General features: G+C 42.1%; 1 protein-coding gene across 1 annotated transcript; it reads right to left on the bottom strand.

Annotated features, from left to right (window-relative positions):
• Positions 1-833: 833 nt before the first annotated feature.
• LOC124272390 (CARD- and ANK-domain containing inflammasome adapter protein-like) lies at positions 834-25,679 on the bottom strand. Its single transcript, XM_046707558.1, is given in 8 exon segments — positions 834-2,428; positions 3,128-3,730; positions 3,732-4,725; positions 4,728-5,677; positions 14,774-14,909; positions 17,892-18,020; positions 18,536-19,547; positions 25,455-25,679. Coding segments are annotated over 7 exon segments (3,177 nt in total). The 5' UTR covers positions 18,659-19,547; positions 25,455-25,679; the 3' UTR covers positions 834-2,186.
• Between the last annotated feature and the right edge of the window lie 316 nt (positions 25,680-25,995).

Below are 25,995 nucleotides of genomic sequence, written 5' to 3'. Positions count from 1 at the left end.
TGTAGCCCACACCAGTTAAGTTGCCCTGAACAATCACCAAAGGAGTTCTTTGGCGTGCTGTTATTCCACCCCAAATCATCACGGAACCACCACCAAAGCGATTCCTCTCCAAGACACAGGCCTGTGCATAACGTTCTCCCACGCGTCTATAGGCACGTTGACGTCCATCACTAAGGGAAATGTTAAACCTGGACTCATCTGTAAAACAACATTTCTCATCCAAAATAAGGGTCTGCGGACATGATTTCGGCACCACATTCGGCGAGCTTGTCGATGACGTTGTGTCAGGATAGAGCCGTATGGCGGGACGTCGTGGTCTGATCCCGTGATGACGTAAACGTTTTGGGGTGGATCGGCAGAAGTCCTGGGATGTCTGTATTAGCCTTTCAATATATTACTTTTATATACAACATGTCCCATATGTATTTAGTGTCTCGTAGGTCAATGTTGGCTGGACACTTTTATGAAGAGAGTGACACTCTAATAAAATAGTTTTCTTCTTCTTCTGTTACAGCAATGTAATAACTGAACTCTTACTCCTTAAATAGACAAGTTGCCCGACTGGCAAAGAGGATACCACCGTACATTCGCCATTGCAATTATGCTATAGGTAAGTTCGTTAATTATTTGCTTTATTTAGCGTCGCACGCACAATATAGGTATTTCGGCGACGGGGTAGTACACTTATTAAGACTGACTGACTGACTGAGTTTGGTTTTACGCCGCTTTTAGCAATATTCCAGCAACATCACGGCGGGGGACACCAGAAATGGGCTTCACACATTGTGCCCATGTGGGATTCGAACCCGGTCTTCGGCGTGACGAGCCAACGTTTTAACCATTAGGCTACCCCCACCGACCCACTGGACCCACTTATTAAGAAATGAGGGTGAACAACAAATAAAAAATTGAAAAGAGTGGTGTTGAGCTTGTTAGATGTTGTACGAATTAATGGAGAACGGGGGAGAAAGACGGTTTACTCCCCACTTTGCCCACGTTTCGAAATGGGCAGTGTTAAAACAGAGGGATTAGGGTTACTCGCACTTAGGGAACTTAGCCTGCTCCAGTGAGACGCCACGGGTTTAGTGGTTACAGATATTCGGCGTTATGGGCTCTCTGCTAATTAGGTGATGTGGGAGAAGGTTAGGCCGGAAAATTTGGTGATGTGGGTATACTCTGTCTCCAGCAAACTCCGTGTTCGACAGTGGCGCGGAATCAATTTCATCGTCATGCACTGCACGTGCACTAGCCTACATCTGCTCTACCTTTCACAAGCCAAATGGGTTTTGTTAATTGCCATGTACCGCCTACTTGTCGTAAACGAGTTCTCTGCGCCGGTCCAACTTATTCTTGTTTTTAGTATTAGAGGAGAATCATTCTGTGCCATATTTTAACACATACAATGGGATGGTGAACATAGCCATTTAATCCTACAGAGTTGAGTGAGCTGACTGTGCGTCTTGCGTTTTGACAACGCCGCACTATATCATAGCTGTTAGTTTCGATTTTAGAATTACTGCCCCATATCGGATATTGGGATGGGAGCATTGCCAAACGGAAATTTGGCTTTAGTTGGGAAATCAGCCTACTAAATATCAGGGTGTGACTATTTGCGGGGTTAATAGTCAACTCAACTTGTCCTGGTTTATCATAGACTGGTAAACTGTCCATAACCTTCTAACAGCTGCATGCCTGAATCAACGGAATTCAAGTTCAGAGAGTTCCATGTTGACCTTTTGTATTCTAGGGTGACAGAAGTTCCTGTAAGAGGGAACTACCCTCCACGTCCTGGTTGGGGTTCGGAGTGCTGGTGTTGTGGGTGTTGGTGCAACCCCTTGTGGATTTTGAATCGGATTTACATTTAAGGAACATATGGCTTGCGCTGGTATGAAAGAGCTCATATCTGGTTGAGTGGTCCAAAGGAATTCAGACGAAGGTTGAACAACGTGTGTTGTAAGCAGACATGTTGGATTGGAGCCGTTATAGTTCATATGTTTGTGCAGATTGAAGGGGACTCTTGAGGCAGTACTGGAGCTATTCTTGAGGGCAACGTTGGTCCTGACACGACGTTGTCTCTGTGTGTAAATGGAATACAAGATTCCATTCCTGATAGGTGATTTTCCCGCACAGCAATTTGCACTGGAGGAGTCGGAATATTGTCACTATTACCATACGTACTCCTTGTGTCATATTGGGAACCGTTCTGTTCCCTGCCTTCCTTTGTAAACGTGAAAGTTAGTTTGTCCCCAAACAAGCAGTTGCGTGTCAAATGGTATTGCATTCGGTGCTGTTGTACGTTGGATTCTGTCATCGTCATGGGATATAGTTCCGCCGGGAGTGCTATTGACAAAAGGCAAAACTTGTGATGGTGAATTTTCTGTGGTGTTTTCTGTCCGTGTTCGAGAGTTTCCCAATGTTGCAAAGTTTGCTGGAAATAATGACAGTCGCGTTATATTCAACATGATACGGACTATGTTACAGTTGATAATGCTCGTTTCAGAATATTTGCTGAAGTATATATTACACTTTTCAGTAGGTACATTGTTTGATAAACGAAAAGATAAACATTAAACATTTAAAACTGTCTGTTTTCATATGCAAGTGGATACTATACTTAATAATAGAAACCCTGACACATATTTTCAGTGTGTGTATATTTCCATGATACTGAACTCAAATATTATAATTAATCTGTTTCCATTTTAAAAAAACAATTTCATCATGCAAATTTTGTATCTAACCATGACATTCACCCCAATTATCAATATTTTAGTATCTAATAGTCCTTAACTTTTTGAGCATATTTGAAGGCTGCTGTCATATAGCGGAGATAATGCTGACATTCGGGGACACCAGAAATGGGCTTCACACATTGTACCCATGTGGGGAATCGAACCTGGGTCTTCTGCGTGACGAGCAAACGCTTTAACCACTAGGCTACCCCACCGCCCCTATATGAAACAAAGGTAAGTAGGTTTTTGATGTTAGATTAAGTATGTGTTTAACAATTAGAGAAAAAATATACTAGTCTAAATAAGTAGGAATACAATTCAAAATGTCTCATTTACTTGCAGTACGAATGTAGTGAAAATACTGAATTTAGATGACCGTACTCGCGACTACTTACTCTTTTTCTTCCTCATTTCCTGCTCCAGGAGACGAACAACGTCCGAATTATTATAAAACGACGCCACGTCAACAGGACGTCTCCCGTAAACATCTCTAAGCCCCGTGTCGGCCCCATTCTCTATAAGGATCCACACTAAGTTCATGCAGCCATTGCGGGAGGCTGAGTGTAGCGCCGTCCATTTGTCCATACTTGCAGCTATAACACTTGCACCACTCTTGATGAGAAGTGCAGCAACAGATTCATGTCCATTCTGACAAGCTAAGTGCAGTGCCGTCCATCTGTCTATACATGCAGCTGTAACACTTGCACCACTCTTGATGAGAAGTGCAGCAACAGATTCATGTCCATTCTGACAAGCTAAGTGTAGTGCCGTCCCTCTGTCTTTGCCTTCAGCTGTAACACTTGCACCACTCTTGAGGAGAAGTGCAGCAACAGATTCATGTCCATTCCGACAAGCTAAGTGTAGTGCCGTCCGTTCTCTTATATTTGCAGCTGTAACACTTGCACCACTCTTGATGAGAAGTGCAGCAACAGATTCATGTCCATTCAGACAGGCTAAGTGTAGTGCCGTCGGTCTGTCTTTTCTCTTCAGCTGTAACACTTGCACCACTCTTGATGAGAAGTGCAGCAACAGATTCATGTCCATTTTGACAAGCTAAGTGCAGTGCCGTCCGTCTGTCTATACTTGCAGCTGTAACACTTGCACCACTCTTGATGAGAAGTGCAGCAACAGATTCATGTCCATTCTCACAAGCTAAGTGTAGTGCCGTCCCTCTGTCTTCGTCTTCAGCTGTAACACTTGCACCACTCTTGATGAGAAGTGCAGCAACAGATTCATGTCCATTTTGACAAGCTAAGTGCAGTGCCGTCCATCTGTCTATACTTGCAGCTGTAACACTTGCACCATTCCTGATGAGAAGTGCAGCAACAGATTCATGTCCATTCTCACAAGCTAAGTGTAGTGCCGTCCCTCTGTCTTCCTCTTCAGCTGTAACACTTGCACCACTCTTGATGAGAAGTGCAGCAACAGATTCATGTCCATTTTGACAAGCTAAGTGCAGTGCCGTCCATCTGTCTATACTTGCAGCTGTAACACTTGCACCACTCTTGATGAGAAGTGCAGCAACAGATTCATGTCCATTCTCACAAGCTAAGTGTAGTGCCGTCCATCTGTCTTTCCCTTCAGCTGTAACACTTGCACCACTCTTGATGAGAAGTGCAGCAACAGATTCATGTCCATTCTGACAAGCTGAGTGTAGTGCCGTCCATCTGTCTATAGTTGCAGCTATAACACTTGCACCACTCTTGATGAGAAGTGCAGCAACAGATTCATGTCCACTCTGACAAGCTGAGTGTAGTGCCGTCCATCTGTCTATAGTTGCAGCTATAACACTTGCACCACTCTTGATGAGAAGTGCAGCAACAGATTCATGTCCATTCTGACAAGCTAAGTGTAGTGCCGTCCGTCTGTCTTCATCTTCAGCTGTAACACTTGCACCACTCTTGATGAGAAGTGCAGCAACAGATTCATGTCCATTCTCACAAGCTAAGTGTAGTGCCGTCGATCGTTCTATACTTGCAAAGCTATAACACTTGCACCACTCTTGATGAGAAGTGCAGCAACAGATTCATGTCCATTCTGACAAGCTAAGTGTAGTGCCGTCGATCGTTCTATACTTGCAGCTATAACACTTGCACCACTCTTGATGAGAAGTGCAGCAACAGATTCATGTCCATTCTCACAAGCTAAGTGTAGTGCCGTCCCTCTGTCTTCCTCTTCAGCTGTAACACTTGCACCACTCTTGATGAGAAGTGCAGCAACAGATTCATGTCCATTCTCACAAGCTAAGTGTAGTGCCGTCCGTCTGTCTTCCACTTCAGCTGTAACACTTGCACCATTCTTGATGAGAAGTGCAGCTACAGATTCATGTCCATTTTGACAAGCTAAGTGTAGTGCCGTCCATCCGTCTTTGCCTTCATCTTTAACACTTGCACCGCTCTGTATTAGAGAAGCGGCTACAGATTCATGCCCATTCATGGAAGCACAAAATAGCGCTGTTGTTCCATATTTGCTTTTGGTGTCAACGTAAGCACCGCTGTTGATCAAAGTGAACGCTACATGTTCATGCCCATTTAAACAAGCAATGTGCAGTGGATGTATCCCCACAAGAGGTAAATACATGTACTTTGTTGTCAAGAAAGGATTGTAAAGCGTAAGATCAACTCTTTTCCGAAGGTAACCCGGCCTTTTCGAAATAAGAAGTGAGACAGCTTCGACTTGACCACATTCACAGGCGTAGTGCAAGGGCGTCCATCCTCGCTCGTCAGTACACGGCATAGACTCTCCCTTGTCTAACAGCAGCTGCTGCAAGTGTCCAATATCACCAAGATGGGCTGCTTTGTGTAAGCTGTATCTTGCTTCATCTATGTTGGTAGCCATTGTGATTATTGTATATGTAAAGGGTCTGGTCTTTGTTGACACTGAACACAATGTATTTGCTTCGTCCTGTGGCTTATTCTTCACCCTTCCGCATGGAGGCTCCAGAACTGCAAAGACATTTTATATATACAACCATACAGGTCAAGTCATATCTGGCTTTGAAATATTTTTCAAACAAACAAACTTTTAATGTGTTACATGTCTTACAACGTTTTTGTTTACCACACAGCATAAATCGACAATTGATATTGCACCATTTTCCCTATTATTCTTTAGTATAAACATATTGTGATATTTGATAAAATACCATCTGTAATACCAGGCACCCCTTGAAGAGCAATCTCCTCGTGGTGGGTGCTGGGTAACGCCAATGGCTCTTCGCCCCCATGTGGACCCTGGGTCTAATAGGTCCACAGCACCCCATTGCTGGTTGTAAGAGGCGACCAAATTGGGCAACCCGTTTGCCGTGGGTTGCATCCCTGTGTCGGCAGAGGAAGGGAGTCTGGTGGTTGAGGTGACGGAACCGGCAATAGTGTTCAATAATCCAACACACCACTTCGACCCTAACTTTGCCTAGACGGGTGGTAGAATAGGCCCGATTCTACCAATCGGCTGGTCACGCCTTGCCCTGTGCATGGAATGTCTATACAAAATTTGGTATCACATAACACGTTTGACCATGTTCAAAATGTTAACAAATATTCTACAAAAACAAATTAGCCTCGCAGACCCATGCACAGAAGGCGGTGGCTCATGGGCCAATCTGGTGATGCTGACCTCCGATTTCTGTACGTCTCCAATTGATTGTCATGGACAGAACCATCCTGACCTTTAATCTGGTAGGCAGCTACAGCATTTCATGTCAAATTCGCTGGAGTATAACACCCCTTATCCTGGTCTTTGCAGCTTGGAGACCCGCTGCAGTATAAGATCGTCCTTGTTGACACTCCACGGTGGGTGGGGAGAGGGGATGCCGAACCACATTACTAACGACATGGCTTCCCAATACCCCGGTTCAAAACGAAGACACATGGATGATGACAACTCCTCGTCTGACGAGAGTACGCCCCTCCGACCTGACTACTGGCCACGTTTCCTGATCATTGAGGCTTGTGACAAGCAACCTTTGCAATTGAACCCTTTTGCAATCTCCAAAGGTATCGCTGGTATCTGCGGAGAGGTTGCCAATGTTACAAAGCTTAGATCTGGCTCTCTCCTGATAGAATGTACCCGGAAACACCAATCACTAAATCTCCTCAAAATACAAGAATTTGTCAATATCAAGGTCGCTGTCTCAGCACACAAAACACTTAACTCGTGTAGAGGCATTGTACGGGACAGAGCTCGATGCCTGTCTGACATGACTGAAGAACAAATTGTCAAGGAACTCTCTCAGCAATCCGTCACAGCCGTAAAACGATTCACCTTCAAAAAGGACGGTGTTGTTCAACCAACGAACACCTATCTCTTCACATTCGCGCGAGCAAACATTCCTGACTCGATTAAAGCTGGTTATTGTAGCATTGGTGTGGAGGTGTATGTCCCCAATCCACTCCGGTGCTACAACTGCCAAAAGTTCGGACATGGATCCAAGTCCTGTCGTTCCTCTGCTGTTTGTTATCGCTGTGGTGACAAGCATGAGGGCAACGACTGTACTAAGGAAGTGAAGTGCACAAACTGCGGTGGTAACCATATGGCCTCTTCCAAGTTTTGCCCAGTGTGGAAACGCGAATCCGAGATCCTAAAGATCAAGCACAAAGAAAATATCTCCTTTCATGAAGCAAAGAAGAGGGTTGCAAGTTTAACTGCAGCCCCTTCAACCATCACCTACTCTTCTGCTGTCTCCCGTCCTTCTATCACTACTGCAACCATCTCATGTCAGACCGACCTGACATGGATCATGTCTTCTCAGCCAACTCAACTCAACACAACTGAGCCCATCTCAGCCACTCCATCTCCAACGCCAAAAGTCAAAACCTCTGAATCACAAACACCAGAACAAATGCCAAAACCAGAAACAGAAACTGCGCGCAGAAAAAGGGAAAAAAAGAGGCTAGAGAGACTAAAGCAACTTGAACAACCGCCAAACACAAAACCAAAGGCCACCTCTCCCTCAGAGGTCCCCATCGAGGTCCATAACTCCTTTGGCCCTCTGGATATGGAGGTAACTCCATCTCCACCAGACACCAATAGGAGTTCATCAAACGCTTTCACGTTCACGTGACATGTCACCAGTGGAAGCACCATGAATCCACAAAACATGATCCAATGGAATTGCAGAGGACTTAAGAATAATTATAATGAATTACAGTTATTGATTCAAGACTTCAAACCATCCGCGTTTTGTCTCCAAGAAACCTACCTAAAAAGGACTGATAAATTTGACATCCGTCGGTACAGTTCCTACCACTCCTTTTCTCCTCCCGGTGTAAAAGCTACAGGAGGCACTTCTATCCTGGTGAGGCAGGGCATCCTCCATAGCCCTGTTCCACTTAACACCAACCTACAAACTGTTGCTGTCCGCATGACTCTGAACATAGGGTTTACACTATGTTCCCTCTATCTCCCTCTATCTCCCTCCCACCTCAACTGTTCGCCTATCAGATCTTCAGAACTTATACGATCAACTCCCAAAGCCCTGCATAATCATGGGCGACTTCAACGGCCATAACCCCCTATGGGGGAGTACTGATACAAATAGTAAGGGAAAGGTCCTTGAAGAGTTTCTCTCCAATAATGATGTATGCATCTTCAACGATGGATCAAACACCTACCTCCATCCTGCCACTGGATCATACTCTGCTCTCGATCTATCACTTACAGATTCTAATCTTTTAAATGAGTTTGAATGGTCGGTCCATGACGACCTTTGTGGAAGCGACCACTTCCCAACAATTCTTACTCCTATCAACCCCACGGATGAACCACCATCAACAAGATGGAATTTTACTAAGGCCAATTGGCCTTTATTCCAAACCCTATGTTCAGAAAAACTTAAGCCGGACAACTTCAGGAATGTTCCTGACCCCATGGAACTATTTTCAGACGTCCTAAATGCCATCGGAGACAAAACTATTCCTAAGTCCTCTGCAAACCCGCACATACGCAAACCATGGTTTGATACAAACTGCAAACAAGCTAGGAAAAATAGGAAGAAGGCGGAAAATATTTCCGACAACATCCTACAGTGCATAACCTGAATGCTGTTAAAATGACAAATGCCAGGGCAAAACGTACCTTCAAACAAACTAAACGCCGGTCATGGAGGAAATATGTGTCAAAAATCAACTCCCGCACACCCATGTCCAAGGTGTGGAACATGATTCAAAAGATCAAGGGCAAAGGGTCAAAATCAGGAGTTCACCACCTGAAAGATGGTGACTCCTCCTAACAAATAAATCTGAAATTGCAAACAAACTTGGCGAAACTTTGGCAAACCACTCCTCCTCATCAAATTATAACCCTCAGTTCCAGAAATACCAAACCCAACAAGAAAAGAAACCAGTCAATTTTAACTCTGATAATGGGGAGGATTACAACGAAACGTTTTCCTCCATGAATTACGTACTGCCCTAGGACAGGCTCACGACACTGCGGCAGGAGCTGATGAAATCCATTATCAGCTTCTGAAACACCTCCCTGACACAGGCTTGGAAACACTCCTAAATATATTTGATGACATCTGGACATCCGACACTTTCCCCTTCGTGGCACAATGCCATTATCATCCCTATACTAAAACCCGGTCGCGATCATACTGATCCCTCAAACTACCGTCCTATATCACTAACTAGCTGCGTTTGCAAAACCATGGAGCGCATGGTCAACAATCGATTAATCTGGTACTTGGAGACCAATAACCTCCTCAGTGACCTCCAATGTGGTTTCCGAAAAAACGAAGTACCATTGACCATCTGGTGCGTCTGGAATCATTCATCAAAACTCCATTGTCAACAAACAACATGCAGTATCTATCTTTTCGATTTAGAAAAGCATATGATACAACGTGGAAACATGGTATCCTAAAAGATTTACACGAGTTTGGATTGAGGGGTAGACTACCTCAATTCATATCTCAGTTTTTAAATAACAGACAATTTCAAGTTCGGGTGGGTTCCACACTGTCTGACTATTTCCACCAAGATCAGGGCGTCCCCCAAGGCAGCATCCTGTCTGTCACACTTTTTAGCATCAAAATTAACAGCCTCACTAACGTTCTGAACAGTTGCGTTGATGGGTCCCTTTCGTGGATGACTTCAATATTTCATGTCGTGGTAAGAACATGCACGCAATAGAAAGGCAGCTACAACTCTGCCTTAACAAAATCCAAAAATGGCCAATGAAAATGGTTTTAAGTTTTCAAAATCCAAAACAAATTGTATTCACTTTTGTCGTAAATACAAACCACACAAGGATCCAGACCTAACTTTAGATGGTACTCCCATCAAGGTAGTAGAAGAGGCCAAATTCCTTGACTCATATTCGACCGCCACCTGACATTCTTACCACACATAAAAAATATTTGAAAACAAAGTGCTTGAAGGCTCTAGACTTGCTAAAAGTAGTTTCAAATACAGAGTGGGAGGGATCAGACCACCCTCCTTCACTTGTACAGATCATTAGTTCGCAGTAAACTAGATTATGGCTCCATTGTCTACGGTGGAGCCTGCAAAAGCAATTTAGAAAAAAAAATTAGACTCTATCCACCACCAAGGGCTGAGGCTCTGCCTGGGAGCTTTTAGGACCTCTCCGGTAGACAGTCTATATGCGGAGGCCAATGAACCTTCCCTTGAACAACGCCGCATTAAACTCTCACTGCAGTATATCACTAAATTACGTTCAAATGAGTCCAATCCAGCATACAATTGTGTTTTCAACCCGCTCTATGAAAACTTATTTCCTAAACTGCCAAGCCTGGTTCCACCACTTGGAATCAGGATCAAACCACACATATCTGCAGCTAAAATTGATCTCAACATCATTGCACCATACCGACTTCTGTCCTCACCACCATGGCAAATGGTGAAACCACAGGTCGATCTTACCCTCACCAAACTCAAAAAGTCTGAAACAAATCCCTTTGGTGTTCCAACAGGAATACAACCAGTTACGTTCGAAGTATAACACTCACAGATCCATTTTCACAGACGGATCCAAGGACGATGGCCAAGTTGCCAGCGCTACAGTCATTGGAGCCAAGACTGTCTCCTCTAGGATCCCCGACAACAGTTCCATTTTCACCGCTGAAGCCAAAGCTATCTTCTCAGCTTTGACCTACATTCAACAGCAAAATCAGTCCAAAAACTTCATCGTATTTACAGATTCATTATCCTGCCTTCAAGCACTTCTAAACGTGACTTCAAGTCACCCAATCATCCTGGACATATTAGAACTGTACAACGACCTTCTACTGGCCAATATGACATCATCCTCTGCTGGTTGCCGGGTCACGTCGGCATAGCAGGTAACACTAAGGCCGATGCTGCAGCAAAAGCAGCTCTTGAAAAGCCCCTATCTCCACTGCTAATCCCGTACAGTGATTTCAAACCAACTATCAAAAGCTATACTCGGGACTTGATGCAAAAAGGTGGGACACTCAAGTAGGAAGAAACAAACTCCATGAATTGAAGCCAACAATCGGTTATACCTACTTGGGTTGCCAGTCAAGACGTGATGAAGTAATTTTACGACGATGTCGTATTGGCCACAGTCGGTTTACACATGACTATCTGCTAAAAACGGATGGGGATGGACCCCCATATGTCTCTCCTGCGATGATGAGGCTTTCACCGTCAAGCATATTCTGCTTGACTGTGTGGATTTTACATCTGCAAGGGACTCGCATTATCACGCAAACCAATCTGAAAGATCTGTTCTCCAGCGTGAGCGCTCATCTGATACTGAACTACCTGAGGGAAGTTGATCTATATCATAAAATGTAACTGTGTAATGTCACTAACGAATTTACCTGCTTTTCAATTTAATGCTATGACATTCTCTGTTCTAAAATGACAACGTAATGAATGTATGTCTTTGAAACGAAACCACTTTGTACTTACAATGTATATTAATGCAGACTTGTTCTCGTCACTATATGGCTGGAATAATGCCGATGTGACGTAAAGCCCAACTCAACTCAACTTACATTGCTATGACGTCATGTGTCTTCTATGACGTTGCGTCCTACATGCGGCGACGGTGGGTAGCAAGCCTGTGTTTGATAGCAGATTTGGGTATGTTTTCCTCAATTTGACGAATTCGGTAATAAACAGATTATTATACTCGTGCCAACATCCTAGTATGTTTACAACACTCGTGCCTAAATATCGGCATATCCCTCGCTCTCGCTCGGGAAATGCCAACATTTAGGCACTCGTGTGATAAACATAGAATGACATGGGCACTCATATAATATCCTCTACGTAATTCATATTTAGTATTGCGACTAAGTTTTATGGATAAATATTTCTACACTAGTCCATCACAATGAGTTTAGTTTTACGCCGCTTTTATGTTTGTATGTTCACAGGCCTATAGTACATTACGATGCAAAATATACAATCAGACATAGTATAAAAATATAAATAGAATTGTAAAAGCTCATCCAGCTAGATTGCAGACTCATTTTGCAATTATGTTAAATCTGTACATGGAGGCATGGGAAATGAACATTGCTAAATCTTGCAGAACTTTACCATTTGTATTAGATAACAATAAATGAAATTTAGTTAAATTTGGGTATGTAAAGTAATAGGGTTGCAGATATCTTTCTCTCAGTTGTAAGTAAACAGGACGTACAAGCAGAAAATGATACTCATCTTCAACTGTTCTTAAGTTACAAACATTACAAATTCTTTGGTCCCGACTAATGTTTTTATAACGTCTCTTCAATAAAAAGATCATAAGAGGAACATATCTAAAACGTGAAAGAGCAGTTCGGAACTTTCTAACAGTAATCTTATAAAGGTAATCTTCCTGAATTATTTTGATTTAAATAGTTTGTAATAAGAACACTTCTTTGATAAAGCCAGTGAAGCAGTCCATGTCTGTATATACATATCTTTTAGCCTTTGTACTAATGACAATACAAAATTTGATTTTGAATACACATTCTGATTTTGCATTATCATCATCTGGAAGTCATCATCATCTGGAAAACTTGTCATAAAGGCGACTAGCGGGATCGGTGGTCAGGCTCGCTGACTTGGTTGACACATGTCATCGGTTCCCAATTGCGCAGATCGATGCTCATGCTGTTGATCACTGGATTGTCTGGTCTAGACTCGATTATTTACAGACCGCCACCATATAGCTGGAATATTGCTGGAGTGCGGCGTAAACTCAACTCACTCACTCATCTGGAAAATGTGTACATCCTATGTCTTCTAACTGTAATTCAGTAACCCATGCTTGTTGTAAGAAGCAACTAAATCAATCGGATCGGGTGGTTAGGCTCGCTGACTTGGTTGACACATGTCATTGTATCCCAATTGCGTAGATCGATGCTCATGCTGTTGATCAATGGATTGTCTGGTCTAGACACGATTATTTACAGACCGCCGCCATATAGCTGGAATACTGCTGAGTGCGGCGTTAAACAACAAACCAACCAATGAATTATAGTAGAGCAGCAGACTTTAAGTTTTGCAGGTTGAGACCTGGAAACGACCCCCACTTCGGAGGTCCCGTGACATAAGCAAGCAACACCAGGAGTAAATGGCGTGGTTAAGAACTATCTGGCGAATTACGGGATTGTCATATTGCTTGTTCAATAACAGCGATTGTTTTTGAATCTTTCGATTAACTGGAAACAAGACTACAGCGTACGTGTTATTGATATGAAAAAGCAATGTTTTAAAACAACAATTGAGACCAACAAGAGTACTAGAATCTGTGCTTCAGCAGTACCAGTGGAAGCAACCCAACCACAGAGGGCAATGCTTAAGATGCCAACAACATAATAATGATGAAACAGGTGTGACTGTGAACGGAAGTACAGGATTACAGTCATAGAAAGCGACGTGGGAAGCAGGAAAATGGACAATGCTCCCCTGCTTCAATGACTACAACAACCAATGCTGCTTTGACCTCCTTCAGGCCCCAACGTGTTCTCCAAATCCGACCATACCGGAAGATGACGTGAGTTCTAGGCGGAACCGATTTTGACTCCAATTATGACACCACAACAGCCCTGATAAAGGTTGGCAACGTACTCCCTTCGCTTTGGTTCGAAAATATTTTTAATCTCAAAACAAAACATCGACACTATCAAAGGTATACACACATTTCCTCACACGGTTATGCTCTCAGATTTCCAACCTCATATTAAATGATCACTCACGTGAACTTATACGATCCTGGGATAAAATACACCCTTCACCGGTTGGCAAAAGAGCATCGACGTGGAAGGGGATTGTGGCCCCGCAGTATGAGGGCAAGTAACTTATAACAACCTCCATCAAGACCTCCAGTATGAAGCAATGGCAAATCGGAGCGAAATAGTCTTAGCATTTAGCTCGATATACACCTGCTTTTATGTATGAATTTGGCGATTTATATGGCAATTGTGTACATTTATGTACACTGCACTTTAAAACCTCCGTACCTCACAACGGGCGCGACGGATTTCCAAGATCAAACTGAAACCAGAACAACGTTTAGTTGTAGATTGTGGCAGCGAGTGAGTTTATTTTTACGCCCCTTTTAGCAATATTCCAGCAATAACACTGGAGACACTAGAACTGGGCTTCAGACATTTTGACATCAAGTAGGGAATCGAACCCGTGACGAGCGAACACTTAAAACCACTAGGCTACGCCTGATTGTGACACGATATGAAAATGAACATGTTCTAAACCGACGTTCATAAAATGGCAATGCACAAACATTCCCTGATAATGTTTTATGAATTTTACATTTTAACAGGATGTCTAAAATGAAGTATAAGTCATATAACAAAACTAGATTTCCTAGATTATTAGAAAAATAATGATAATAAAGCATTTTAAGATAATAAACAGGCACGTTGAGTTTCTAGTTTTGTTATCGCACATGTTTGGGTTTTGAGGTCACGCTCATCATTTCGCCAAAAAAAATGCTATTTAATAGTGATTCAGAACACATGCTCATGATATGGAAAAGGGTTTGTCACTTTCCTATTTGATTATTGTTTATTTCAATATTGACAAAAGATTGATACTTACAGTCTGTGTCTGTATCAGGCTGCCTATTTGCTTCCCAATATTCTCTCAGTCTGCGCCAGATGTACTTCCTGTACCACACAGTGTGACAACTTCTCATGACATTGGGATTCACCTCCGATAGAATAGCTTCTGCTGCCTGCAAGAATGTAGACCCACTGGTGAGGAATTATTGTCAAAAACGAAGCAATGTGGGTTTTAATCGCAAGGACAAGATGCAGTGAAATAATACTGACTTCGTGATTCTAACTAAATATATCCATCAGCATATCACATACTTTGTTATGATGTATTTAGGTAAGTACTTTGTCCCTATACAGGAACCAAATGTACTGTAAGTCCCCATGGTCCCTAGTATGGTGATCTACCTTCAGTCGTTAGCAATCTACAGCCTGTTTTCATATTGTATTGTCATTTCTAGTTCCAATATTTTAGATTTAATTGCTAGTTTTAAATGGATATCTGTGATACACTAGTAGTTTTACTGTTCTTCGTCAACAGGTTTTTTACTGTCCTACTTTATTGATCTATAATATAATTATAAACTTTTCTCGTCACGATATGGCTGAAATATTGCCGATGGGACGATAAATATTAACTCACTCACTCACTCACTTTGTCCCTATATACCACTAACAGTATTCTTGAGCATACAGTGACCGATTCACATGCTTTCGCAACAATTCCTTGCTACAACGGTACTTTATGTGCATCTATGTCATAGAAAAAGGGTCAGTGTATCAATATTGGGGTACTTTGTTAAGATAATGCTAGAAATGGTCAATGTTGAAATTGTGACATTTGACCAGTGAGTAACGAAGAGAAAACTAATACGATTTACAATTGTATAGTTTCTTCGCTTGGGAGATCAAGATGAATTCTTATTGTAAATTAAATAATGTCGATTCACCATATGTCCATTTATATTGCTCTTATTACAATTATATTATGCAGTAGTAAATATGAATTATTAATCTGGTTCCCACCATATTTACAAACACGCCACAGCTATGCCCATCACTTTGGTTCAGTACTGGATATTCCGTCTTTGTCCATGTGACCTCTGACCCACCAGCTCCTCTCAGAGTACTTGTGTACTTTCTGGAAAAGATTTTTTATATAATAACAGAAACTACCTCCATTTGTTTCATTTAACATCTCATTCCTACAAATTTAGAACTGGTTGTAATTAACTGCATACATTTGTAGCAGACTTACCTACTTGCAGTGTTGTAAAAGTATATGTCTACACCCAGCCTATGATGATAGTTCACCATGTAACCAACTTACCTCCAGTGTTGAATAAGTGTATCCCCACATCAAGGGCAGGTTGAGAGTTGACCACGCCCACTGTTCCATCTTGACTATTGGCGACCAGTAGCACCCAGTGCTGATTCCGCGGCATGTTCACTGGCATCAGAATCCATGTGTACGTCAAAAGTTCCTGATGTCATAAAACAAAGGGGACATAACCATTTCCTAATGAATGGACAAAATGTAGAGTCTGTTGTACGAACCCGATCCCATAAACTTGTATTCATGGAGTGAGTGATGTATTCATGAGTGAGTTTTGTTTTACGCCACTTTATGCAATATTCCAGCAATATGACGGCTGGGGCCACCAGAAATGAGCTTCACATATTTTGCCCATGTGGGAATGGAACCGGGTCTTCGGCGTGACGAGCGAATGCTTTTAACCACTAGGCTACCCCACCGCCCCTGCATTCATGAAGCAGTATCAAATAGCAATGATACAAGTTAGGAACACAATATTGCATCCTGCCGCACCCGTCACAAGACCACAAGAACAAGGCAAGTCAGTTGGTCGTTGGCATGATGTATTTCTGCTGTATATTTTGTTCATTTCGTAAATTCATTGAATTTTTGAGCAGTAGTATTCATTTTAGTACAAGGTCGCTATAACCACAATAGCGGGACACACCATCACTTACAGCTTTCAATTATTTAGCAATTATTTTTTTGGTTTATGTAAAACATTTCTCGTCACTATATGGCTGAAATATTGCCGAGGTGACGTTAAATTCTAACTCACTCACTCACTACAGCTTTCAAAGAAACATTTACCATGCCGCTTTGACTTTCCTTGGTAAGTTGGTATGATATAGTGTTAAACGCCGTGCAGCTGTATTTCATATGATATACATTGTACCTTAGTGGTGTGGTGTATTTATACAGAGTTGGTCTTCAGCAACTTGTAAGAGTCAGCTAGAGGGATGGTGGTCACGATCATGCACGCTGACGTGTAATAGATTCCCATTTGATCAATGCTCATGCTGTTTATCACTGGATTGTCTGGTCCAGACGCTATTATTTATAGATCACCGTCTTATAGCTGGAATATTGCTGAGCGCCACAAACAAACTAACAGAGTTCTGTTTCACAGAATATTCCTCATATACAGATTACTCTGCATATAAGGGAACTGGCTATTGCCTCGTGTCTCACATTGCATCTCATGTCATCAGAAGATGATCACATCTGGCCAAGCCCTAGCGTCATGTGTGATTAGTGTGACTGAGAGGCGAAAACTACCATCATTGCCTGTTTTGTTATAATCGTCGATATTTTAGTTACCTGCCTCTAAATATTTACTTGTACAGAAGATTGTACTGCCATAGTTAAACCTTTGTATTGATTTGTGAACTGTCAATTTTAGAATACAATTGTTAGCTGTAGCACACTTCTTTGGTGTATGCTGGTTTCACACCTGGTTCTCTTACGGTCTGATTTCCGGTTAAATTGTAAGTTTCAACACAAGAATGAACACCTAACATCCTCTTTAGACAACAATGCGAACAGATTCCATTCTTTGGTGTATGCTGGTTTCACACCAGGGCCCTTATTCTCGAAACGTTCGTAGCCCTAAGAATTCTTAACTCTGATCGTAGCCAATGTGTTAAGGATGGGCTTAACTAGTTCGTAGGGCTTTCGAGAATAGCTAGCCTGGTTCTCTTTCGGTCTGAATTCCGGTTAACGTTTAAGTTTCAACTCGAGAATCAACACATAACATCCTCTTTAGACACAAAAATGCGAGCAGATTCCGCACCCGTTCATACAGAGTGAGTGTATATTATTAAATATGTTCTATGTTTGTACATACCTCACATGGATGCACAGCATACTCTTCTTTTTCCCAACGATTGACCATGAAGGAATCAATTACAGTGCAGTGACGGCTGCGGATTCTATTCCACGAGGTCTTCAGAACAAGCATGTACGCATTCATGACCTAAAATGAAGGCAAAAAGCCAATTACTTAACAGATTCTTATTAAACAAAACGCTTTCTTCACATACTATTATCAACCCATTACGGCATTATTGCACTATATATCCTGTTTCAAATGTTTAGTCAACAGTTGAACACGTTAATATGCTACTTCGCAACTTCAGGATTTGAAACAAATACAATTATCATTTTCGCCTTTAGGGTGTTGGGGTAGCATAGTGGTTAAATCACGCCGAAGACGCGGGTTCGGTTCCCCACATGGGTGCAATGCGTAGCCCATATCATCGTTGTTGTTCTCGGAAGGGATATTGCTGGAATATTGCTAAGAGCGACATAAAACCATACTCATTCACTCGTTTTCGTCTATAAATATGTGATTGGTAATGTGATAATTTGACATAACCTACCGACCTGAGAAAGATATGCTCGAGGCATTGTAAATAATGACATTTGTATTGTCATTTTTATTGATCTAAGTCAGTAAGAGCGTCATAGACGAGAAACAGTACACATTACCTCATCGCCAAGCCATGCTGTCTGGTCAAGGAGATGCTTTCTCTGTATGTTGTGAGGCCCAACCCTGCACACCTGAGTATCTGCCCCACCAGCGTCCTGTGTCTCCGAGTAGTCACCCGTCATATGTGGTGGGTACAAATGAAGGGTGTCAACAAAATGGACAATGTCCGATTTCATGTGATATGCACCTACTATGACAGCTGACACAAGTCTGAGATACGTCTCCTTGCACTTGTCATTGCCAAGACCCCCCGGACTAAGTCGTGACCACATCAATCGGTTACAGACTTCTTCCAGGTCATTTTTCCATTTACGGTCGATATCAGCTATCAGTGATAAACACGGACTCTCTACTGCAGAAATTCCTCTGTCTTTCTTCCAGTAATTTGTCAGTTTCAACACACACCTTGCGATAAGAATATGTGTACGTTTCTAAGCACATCTTCAGTAAATGATCTAAGATCGGTCGGTCTTTCATCATGCTGATGACGAACCCATTCAGCGGGATGTTGTCCGGCAATGTGCTTTCGATGACTCGTCGTTCGCCCACTGAAAGTCTAGGACTTTTCACATGCACATTCTCTGTAACATCAGGTTCGTGTGTCCTTTTCCTGGAGCTAACTTCATCCAGGAAGATAAGACATGAGGAGAGTTTGGTTGATCATGATCAAATTCCATATCGCATGTCTCTAGTTTTCCATTCTCTTCTTCATCTCCAAAACCGGCTGTTCTGACATCACTTTTCACTGTCTGAGAACCATTTGGGACGGGAGTATTCAAACGTTTCTCGTATTTAGGATCTGATAATGCTACTGTGTGTTTTCCTATGTAGTGAACGAAGATATATTTCACTTCTCCCTCCAGCAAGTTGAATGCTTGTCGCTTAAAAGCCTTGGTAGTGTTGCCATCGCTTTTATAAGCAACAAAGTACTGCTTGAGAACCTTGGGCGCTGGCTTCGGTTGTTCCCGGCACCATTATGCTTGAAGTGGTAGTTGTCATTTTTCCATGAGTCTGCAGAACAGAAACAAATCAATTAGAACATGGCATTAGTGTAATGATTGCAAGATTTTAGTCAGTTAGCTCTTAATTCCTACGATTCGCGCTTTGTGTGAATCAGTTTTCTGATTTTATTTTGGCTCTGATGCAATGAAACATCATTCAAAAAAAGAATCGAACCTGCAGGCCGTCCATTAGAGCAGATTTATCAATAACGAAACATGACCTGATGACCTCATCACGATGGTAAGAGTATGATCTATTCTGGAAGGTGTGATCTGGTTTAATCTGGTTGCTTCTTGTATATAAAAGCTCCTAAATTTTAAGGATAGTATATCAGTTTGACACTAACAGTCATCATGAATACTTTCGTCAACATGACCTCACTGTCAGGCGCTGACATTGCTTCTGACATTGCCAATCTCCACAATAACATGATGTCTCAAAGTGACTTATACAAGACCAACTACAGTGATCTTCAAGACAGGATCCATGTGATGAAGCAAAAGATACCATTGATCATCCGCAAGTTGGCAGGTATTTGTCCTAAAAGTGAGACACAGCACGGGTTAATGGACCGTTTCTGTGAGTTGACTGACGATGACATTTATTGAATTTCTTATCACCAAGACAACTTACAACTGCTCTCTGACAACGCTAACAACTCTGTTTGCTTGTTACTAAGAGGTGGCAAAGATGTGCAGGGAGACATTTTTAAAAAAGCTCCAAGCAATCATGCTCAAGTTGAGGAATGGACGTCCTATGCCCTTGCGCAATGATGTAGTGCTCTGGGCTCACCCACCCAGCTATGATCACCGGCGTGCTACCTGTATGTTACCTTTGTTCTCCAAAGATCCAGCTGAGGTTACAGATATGATGCCAAGGACCGTCACTCGAAAAAGAATACCTCCCTAGGTACACCCTGCAACTACTGTTGTTTCATCTCCAAAGAAGAAACAAAAGTAGCAGAAGAAGACAGCAAACACCCATACACCAACCAAGAGTCTCTGTGCATTCAAGAATCAGTTAGAGATAGGCGAGCTTGACGATAGGAAGTTTGGACTTCCAAAGTTTTCGACATTGCTGATATGTGGGAGAAGAAAGAAGCCAAAAAGCCCAAGAGTCTCAAAACATCAAGGACTCCAATGAATCCAATGCAGATTGCTATCAACAAGTCAGCTGTGCTGTTGAAGAAGCTGAAGCTAGCCCCTACCAAGGGGTCAGTTTTGTTGAAGAGATACAACAACGGAGGCCTCAATTACTGATGTCTAGTGAGAGATGCTACCTCTGTCTCCTATTCTAGAGATAACAATCTTTATAGAAAGAAAAGTCGAGTAGAAGCTCCACAGATGTCGTTACAGATGGCTCCCTACGACTGCCAAGTGTCTCCCTAAAACTCCCCAGATGGCTCGAAAATGAATGCTGAGACGATCGTCAACACACCCATGTTTTATGATGAAAGTCATTTCCATCAGGGACAAGTGGACTCTTCTGCGTTGTTCCACTTGAAATCCTAATGATCACCTGAACAGGTGAAGCTCATACTTCACTTGTTTTAGACACTGAACTGAGCAGACATGTTTCCAGGGGTAGCTACCATTGCAGAAAAAGCCCCGGCTTACACATGATTGTTGCTAAAGAGGTTAGACAAGCTCTCAATACTATCGAAATATACAGCTTTGCAACCTATCGGGCTTACATGAAAAAATGGCTTGCTACGCGCCTGGTGTCCGATGCTCTCCTTAAGATATCATGGATGCGTGCGGACACCAAATCTTTTTTTGTATGGACGGTAGGCCTCCTGGAGTGTTCAAACACAATACTCATTCAAGCGTCTAGAGAGATTCACTCAACCGTGAAGTAGTAGGCATACAGTATTATTTGTATGTAAGAATCATGTATTTGTGATAGAAATGTCTACAGATTTGTGTTATCGCTCGAGAAGCTTCCTCATTAGTGTAATGAGGGTCATAGGTTCCAGTATAGTCTGTGCCTCTACAGAATGAGGTCTAAGCTTCGAGAAGCTTCCTCATTAGTGTAATGAGGGTCATAGGTTCCAGTATAGTCTGTGCCTCTACAGAATGAGGTCTAAGCTTCGAGAAGCTTCCTCATTAGTGTAATGAGGGTCATAGGTTCCAGTATAGTCTGTGCCTCTACAGAATGAGGTCTAAGCTTCGAGAAGCTTCCTCATCAGTGTAATGAGGGTCATAGGTTCCAGTATAGTCTGTGCCTCTACAGAATGAGGTCTAAGCTTCGAGAAGCTTCCTCATTAGTGTAATGAGGGTCATAGGTTCCAGTATAGTCTCTGCCTCTACAGAATGAGGTCAGTACAAGGTCACATACACCTACATAATGAAGCCATAAAGGTGTTTGAACAATAGACCAGGTGCATCATAAAAAATGGCCGTCTTTTATTTTGCTATATCCCCGGTTTACAACTCTTGTCTTCGGAATCGTAAGGTCAGACTCGCTGACGTGTTTGATTCATGTCATTCCATTTGTGTACATCGATGTCCATGATATTAATCAGTGGATTGTCTGGTCCAAACTCGATATTTACATACCGCCGACATGTAGCTGAAATAATGCTGAATGCGGCATCAAACAACTAATACAACAAACTGCAGTCACTCTGCCATCTAATCGATAAGAAACACGCGTTCAAAATTTCTAACTGAATTCGTTTAAATATTCTGCGTATTCTGCATACTTCAATACAGAGGCATAGCTACCATAATGAAAAAGCCCGGGATAACACATGATTTTGGCTTAAAAGTTTGGGCAAGTTCTCAATACTATCAAAATAGAGATTTGCAACCTATTAAGCTTACACGAAAAAAATTGGCTTGCTACGCGCCTGACACTGCGACAATCAGTAGTCTCTTATGTTGTGTCAGTGCATAACTTACAGCTGCCGTTTTATCTGTATGAAAGGTGGCGGTTCGAAAAAGAAAATGTTGGTGCATAATGCCCCCCCCCCCCCCTTTTGTCCTGACAGTTAAATAAATGAGGATTGAAACTGTCGTGAAAATGAAGTGTGCATTCCCCCTTTCTCAATAGTGTGCACCCTTTCTCAAAAAGCTGTATCCGCCGCTGCAGTGGTATTGAGTGTTCAAGACGCTTTGATTACATAGCTATGTGCGTTGTCCTGCACGAATGCATATAAAGAGCTTGTTGTATGCTTAGCGGAGCGTTGCTGCATAGTTCTTTTATATTAGGGGGAACCGCCTCCGTGGTGTAGTGGTTAGAGCGTCTGCCCGTAGACCGGATGGTGGTGGGTTCGATCCCCGACCGCGTCATACCAAAAGACGTTAAAATATGGTACTTGTTGGCCCCTGCGCTCGGCATTAATCGGTACAATAAGGACTGGTGGGCTCGGAGTCAGTATACTCTGTCTGAGTGAGGTATTCATGCTCAACTGCAGCATGGTATCTCAGTGATCTAGCACTATAAAACACTCATTTTCAGCCAACGTCCGCGTTTGTGATCATGAAAATCATTTTTATCTGAACACAATTTCTTCTACAGACCGACAATATATAATGTCTTACGGTTTGGTAATAAACGGCAGTTACCTGCAGTGGGGTATTTTTTCTTGTGTATTTTACGTCCCACAGACTTATTTCATATTAGATATATGTAAAACTATAGCACAACTTGTTTTAATTGTTTGCTGAAATCCTTTAATAAACTGAAGTTAATTTCACCACAAATAAATCAAAAGAGTAATCAGATATTATATAGAAATTGACCGTTATATAGACAATTGGTGAAACTTCAGACAAGAATTTCCAAATAGAATCTCTAGTTCATCTAAAGTAATATTGAAAGCCTTACACTGGCATTTCTATATTTATAGTCAACGTCAAGATACAAGATACATATCAATAGAATTTCTTCATTACACGCATTGAAAAACGTTTGATAGTTTGACTTGTACACATATACAAAAATCATAAGGTTGAAAGTTCAGTACTTTTATACCGATGATTAAACCCGTCAGAGCTTCAGATCATGAGCAGTACGCACATTGAAATCAGCATGAAGGACGCAACATGTTTTATGGCGTCATCAAATTTGTTGGTGACGTATGCACATTATGTGATATTAAATAACCATATATGGAACTGTAACGTAAAATCCCGTAACGTAGAATACGTAACGTTTAATGCATCAGTCATTATTATGAGCCACGCAAGTTAAACAAATGATAGCGTGCGAAAATAGGAGCCATGAAAAGAACTAGGCTGTATACTCCTTGCCAGATGATCATATAGATGTGTTCAGGTTAGTTATAAGGTCTTACAACGTCGTAACATAAAAGAACTCCTTAACTATACTGTATATGATTGTATCATCCCAACATATTTATAGATTAACAAGTTATTACAACAAATGGATTTGATGTTCAGTGTCTTCAGTAAAGCATGAGCGATTACTTTCTTAAAGTTACTAGATATACTTTTTCTCTTTTTATGTTGTTTTCTTCCTTTTGGAGCATAACGTAAGATACCAAAGAATTGGCGACAGTGGAATTTCATTGAAGTTTCACTAAAATACCCTCAAATATTAGATTAAATGACCACCTTGTGTAGCACAGTAGTGCAGTGGTAAGGCGTCTGCCTATCACGCTGAAGACCCGGTTTCGATCCCCGGTGGAGGCACCTAGGTTCTCGTCCCGAGGTGGGCACATTTGCGTAGTATCCTTGGACAAGATACTTAGATCCACATTGTCTCAGTTCACCCAGCTGTAAAATGGGTACCCGTGAGGATGTGCTTGCAATGTGAGTGTTTAGTTCGTTGCGCCTAATAGTCAGCATGGCTGTATACTCCCCAGTGAGTTGAAAACGTATCGGAAAGTACGACAGTGTCCTAGTGACCGGGGATAGTAATGTACGTAGCGCCGTGAGCGGGCAATGTACCTGGATATGAGCGCCATATAAGCGGACTATTACTATTATTACCTCACAGTACAATTCAGCATGGCATCTTCTGTATGATGCATGAAAAGATAATATGCACTATCAATAGTGATATTTGTGATGCAAGAAATAAATATACCGTCGCTGGCGACATGCAACTTTTAACTAAAATGTGAAGTTTTACGTTTTATGGAAATGGTAAATTAACACAGAAAACCCAATGTACCTCCATTTCCAACCTAACTTCTGTGAAGAAGTTCAATATTTTTGCCCTTACAATCATGCGACAACGCATTAGAGTAAATGAGTGCATGTTGAGTGAGAATGAAAGGAGAACCAGCTTACATGTGGGCTAGTACAAGCAGCCACACATACACACTTGTGCACGTCGTCATATGAGCCAAATATTCTTTAGTATGACGTTGAACCCCATTTCACCTCACCTCACCTCACCTCACCCAACCTCACCCAATAGGGAAACATGAGCATTGCTATTCCCGATACAGATCCTGCTCGTATGCAGGATATCCGAAGTTGTGGGCATTTCCGGCTATATTTAGACCTGACGTCTATATATACCATATCTGACAATCACACCACGTCATGCAGTTCAACTTTATTTGTTTTATGATCGACTAGCCGGTCGGCGTCGATGTATCTCTACAAGTGGATTTATTTTTAAGAATATTCGGTCAATATTTGGTAAAGTAGCGTAATGGCGTAACGTGGCTAGAAACAAACACAAACATGACGAACCCAAAGCCTTCGTTTTCAAGGTATTCATGTCTTCAAAACACATACCATGTTTGGTTTCCCCGTCTATAACGGTTTTAGAGAATATTTGTCCCAACAACGGACGGAGCTCAAACCTATATCCCCCGCTCACTTAACTCACCATACGCATTGATACTTATTTCTGGTTTTACACCCCCTAATTCAATAATCATCAGAGGCTATCTCGGGTGTGTTTAAATTTCAGTACATGCACTGGTTCACCTACCTTCCGCCGTGTCTGCCTCAACTCTGTACAGGTATCCGTCTCCTCCGCGGGGTTTAGCGGGTGGTGTTACTATAGCCCGTGTGTCATCGGGGTTTTCGAGTATGTTCAGAACTTCAGTGAGCTTCAGAGCCCTGTTTCTTCCCGTCAAGTAGGGAGCTACCTCCTCTCCGGCCACCCAATCCATAGCTACCCTGTCTTGTGTGACTGGACCGATCAGTCTACATAGCAAAACGAAAGCGAAACTAGGACTGTCCGCTTTATTGTTACGCAGCTGGTTATTACACGACATAAGGTTGGCTGCATGCCAAGAATCTTAAATCCGAAATCCGAAATCAGTGAAAGATATGCACACCGTGTGTGTGTGAGTGCATGCTAGCCGAGTGGTTACAATCATTCAGGAATGAATGTTACATACAATATAACAAGCATTAATACCACACCGTTAACACTGTTGCCTAAAATACTTTTTTATTGATAACGATGCATATCAGATCTATATGTTGTGGAATTAAAATTTATTGTGAATTTATTTCAGTATCTT

The sequence above is a fragment of the Haliotis rubra genome, unplaced genomic scaffold, assembly GCF_003918875.1.
Source record: "Haliotis rubra isolate DU_JTF1 unplaced genomic scaffold, ASM391887v1 Scf1698, whole genome shotgun sequence".
Lineage (NCBI taxonomy): Eukaryota > Metazoa > Mollusca > Gastropoda > Lepetellida > Haliotidae > Haliotis > Haliotis rubra.
The sequence above is the reverse complement of the archived record's forward strand: the minus strand, read 5'-3'. Positions and strand labels throughout refer to the sequence as shown.